This window comes from Lolium perenne, chromosome 7 (assembly GCF_019359855.2).
Source record: "Lolium perenne isolate Kyuss_39 chromosome 7, Kyuss_2.0, whole genome shotgun sequence".
NCBI classification, from domain to species: domain Eukaryota; kingdom Viridiplantae; phylum Streptophyta; class Magnoliopsida; order Poales; family Poaceae; genus Lolium; species Lolium perenne.
In genome coordinates this window covers 182,679,646-182,682,433 of record NC_067250.2, presented here as the reverse complement: position 1 = coordinate 182,682,433, position 2,788 = coordinate 182,679,646, and the positions used below count along the sequence as shown (strand labels likewise).

The following is a 2,788-nucleotide window of genomic DNA, read 5'->3' as shown; positions in this document are numbered from 1 at the left end:
TACTGTAGGCCAACGAGGCCCTTGCACTAGTTATAAATTCCAGTGATATGGTCACTAGCAACCTGTTGTGGCCGGTCACCGTGTGTTCAACGATATTTCATACTCTCATGTAGTTTGGGAAGTGAGTTTTATACGACTTGGCAATCTTCCACCTTTCTAGTATGAATATTTGTTGTGTTTTTTCGAAAGGGAATTTGTTGTGTATATACATCAAGAAAAATAGATCAACACTTTATTCATTTTACAAACAAAACAATATATCGTACATATTGCACATTCACATGGAAGTAACTAATTTATGGTTGTGTGACATGAAATTTGGCACGAAGCTAATGCAACAATTAGCTAATTGTGGTTATCGGCCCAAAACTGAGCTTGAAGCCAGTCCACGGTATTCTTCTCCACCTGAAATGCCTTGGCGAGAACATCATCCGAGATCATTGGCTTTGATCCAAATACAGCATTGGCGATGGTAATTGCCCCTGGATTTTGGCTGCTAAGTGCAGCAAGTGCAACTGCCGGCTTGTAGGGGTTGGGATTGAACTGGAAGTGGATGAGTCCTTGTGGGAAAACAAACACATCACCCTCTTTGAGCTCCTTGGATAAGAATTTGTTCTCCGGGTTTGACGTGACGAAGCCAACATAGAGCGTGCCCTCAAGCACAGTGAGGATCTCGGTAGCACGGGGGTGCGTGTGAGGTGGGTTCTCACCAAGGGGTGCGTAGTCAATTCGCGCAAGGGAGATGCCAAGAGTGTTGAGGCCAGGAATCCGCATGACATTGATCAGAGTCACATTGGACTCAACCTTGTTCGTCTTTGTGTCCCTCGGCATGTCAAGTTTGGCCGCTAGGAAGAAGTCCTCTACTTTCACATCCTTTGGATCTTTGCAAACGAATCCATTAACAAGCACTGCATCATACAAGTGAAAAAGCATAATATGTGATATAACAAAGTCAGAATTTATTCAAAGAATGCTCAATGCGATTGATCTATATTACAAGTAGATGTGGATATATTCAGACAGTAGCTAATGTGAGAAGAACATACCTCCTGAGCTGTTGTCGGCAACGCAGAAATCTTGGAGTGGGCCAGGATCCGAAGCTGTGGCTTGCCATGAGACCAGTGCAAGAACAGCAGTTAGGAGGAGGAAGTAGGACGATGCCATTTTCGCTTCTACAGAGGCGTTTTATCTGTTAGCTGTATGTGTTCTGTATCTATGCAGCGCTGATGGTTTGGCTATGTTTGGAGGAGACATGGACATATATATAGGGAACCTGAATTGTTTTGTGGAGCAAGTTCCATACTTGTTTTGTGAAGCAAGATTGAAATGGTCTCTTGGAGATCAGCACGCGTTTGAAGCATATATAATTATTAACATATATGCCTTTAACGCGGCTAAACGGGCTGGTTCTCCTCAGTCCTCATGGTATTTGGTTCGACTCGGTCGTGCAGTATGTCGACAAGCCTGACACTAGTTACGCGGTAGATTCAACGTGAAGAGTTCATGCATTAGCGTCGGCGTCATGCATGACATTGATGCATGATTAGTATGGAAATCTTTCCTCGTGAAAATTCTGTTCAAACTTCGCAAGCCATATCCAGGCATCACATGCATATCGATGAGAAGGTACGAAAAAAGGGAATCTCCGCAAGCGGTACCGCGCCACAGAACTAACCGCGGGAGCAGTTGAGTGCCAAGGAGGGATTTCGGCAGTTGAGTGCCAAGGAGGGATTTCGGTTGGCATTTGCCTTAGGGCATCTCCAGCGGCGCGACACATTTCGGACGCCCAAAAGTGGTCGCGAGCGTCGCCCCGCGAACATATTTTGTCCGCTCGTCCGTTTGCGTCTGGGTGTGCTCCCACCGGGGCGGCCCATTTTTTGAATTGCAACATAGTACAAACATTGAAAATAGTACATAAAAATGCATAAAAACTATACAAAGTAGATCTATAAGCCTAGACTACTTGCTTCCTGACCGGCCGGCATCGTCGTTGCGTCGTTCCGTCGCCTGCTTCTCCGCCGCCTCCCGCGCGGCCGCTATGGCTCAGTGCGCCGCCGCGTCCTCTTGCAGGCACTGCACCAGCCTCGCGTTGGCGGCCTCGTCCTTGAGCGTCTCGAAAGACTCGACGAGGGCCCGCTGCTCCGCCGCCTTCTCCTCCGGCATCGGCGCATCAGGGTCACCGGATGACCAAGATATCTCCGAGTTGGAGTCCTCGGCTGCAGCGGCAGCCGCCAGCCTGCGCTGTTCCAGCTCGGCGTCTGATGCTGGCGCGCAGTTGACGTGCCCGTTGGGAACCCCAAGAGGAAGGTGTGATGCGTACAGCGGCAAGTTTTCCCTCAGTAAGAAACCAAGGTTTATCGAACCAGTAGGAGCCAAGAAGCACGTTGAAGGTTGATGGCGGCGGAGTGTAGTGCGGCGCAACACCAGGGATTCCGGCGCCAACGTGGAACCTGCACAACACAACCAAAATACTTTGTCCCAACGTAACAGTGAGGTTGTCAATCTCACCGGCTTGCTGTAACAAAGGATTAGATGTATAGTGTGGATGATAATGTTTGCAGAGAACAGTAGAACGAGTATTGCAGTAGATTGTATTCGATGTAGAAGAATGGACCGGGGTCCACAGTTCACTAGTGGTGTCTCTCCCATAAGAATAAGCATTTTGGGTAAATAAATTACAGTTGGGCAATTGACAAATAAAGAGGGCATGACCATGCACATACATATTATGATGAGTAGTGTGAGATTTAATTGGGCATTACGACAAAGTACATAGACCGCTATCCAG

At 47.8% G+C, this 2,788-nt stretch overlaps 1 protein-coding gene across 1 annotated transcript; it reads right to left on the bottom strand.

Annotated features, from left to right (window-relative positions):
• Positions 1 to 206: 206 nt before the first annotated feature.
• On the bottom strand, positions 207 to 1,227 carry LOC127314906 (germin-like protein 8-11). The gene is made up of 2 exons (XM_051345449.2): positions 1,047 to 1,227; positions 207 to 908 (listed from the first exon to the last, which is right to left on the bottom strand). Exons 1-2 carry the CDS (start codon positions 1,162 to 1,164, stop codon positions 346 to 348), a joined length of 681 nt encoding a protein of 226 aa, XP_051201409.1. The 5' UTR covers positions 1,165 to 1,227; the 3' UTR covers positions 207 to 345.
• Between the last annotated feature and the right edge of the window lie 1,561 nt (positions 1,228 to 2,788).

Coding starts and splice junctions, on each gene's coding strand:
- LOC127314906 (XM_051345449.2), bottom strand. CDS start 1,164: ATGGCATCGTCCTACTTCCTCCTCCTAACTGCTGTTCTTGCACTGGTC. Junction 909..1,046: donor TGCCGACAACAGCTCAGGAG/GTATGTTCTTCT, acceptor TGTATGATGCAG/TGCTTGTTAATGGATTCGTT.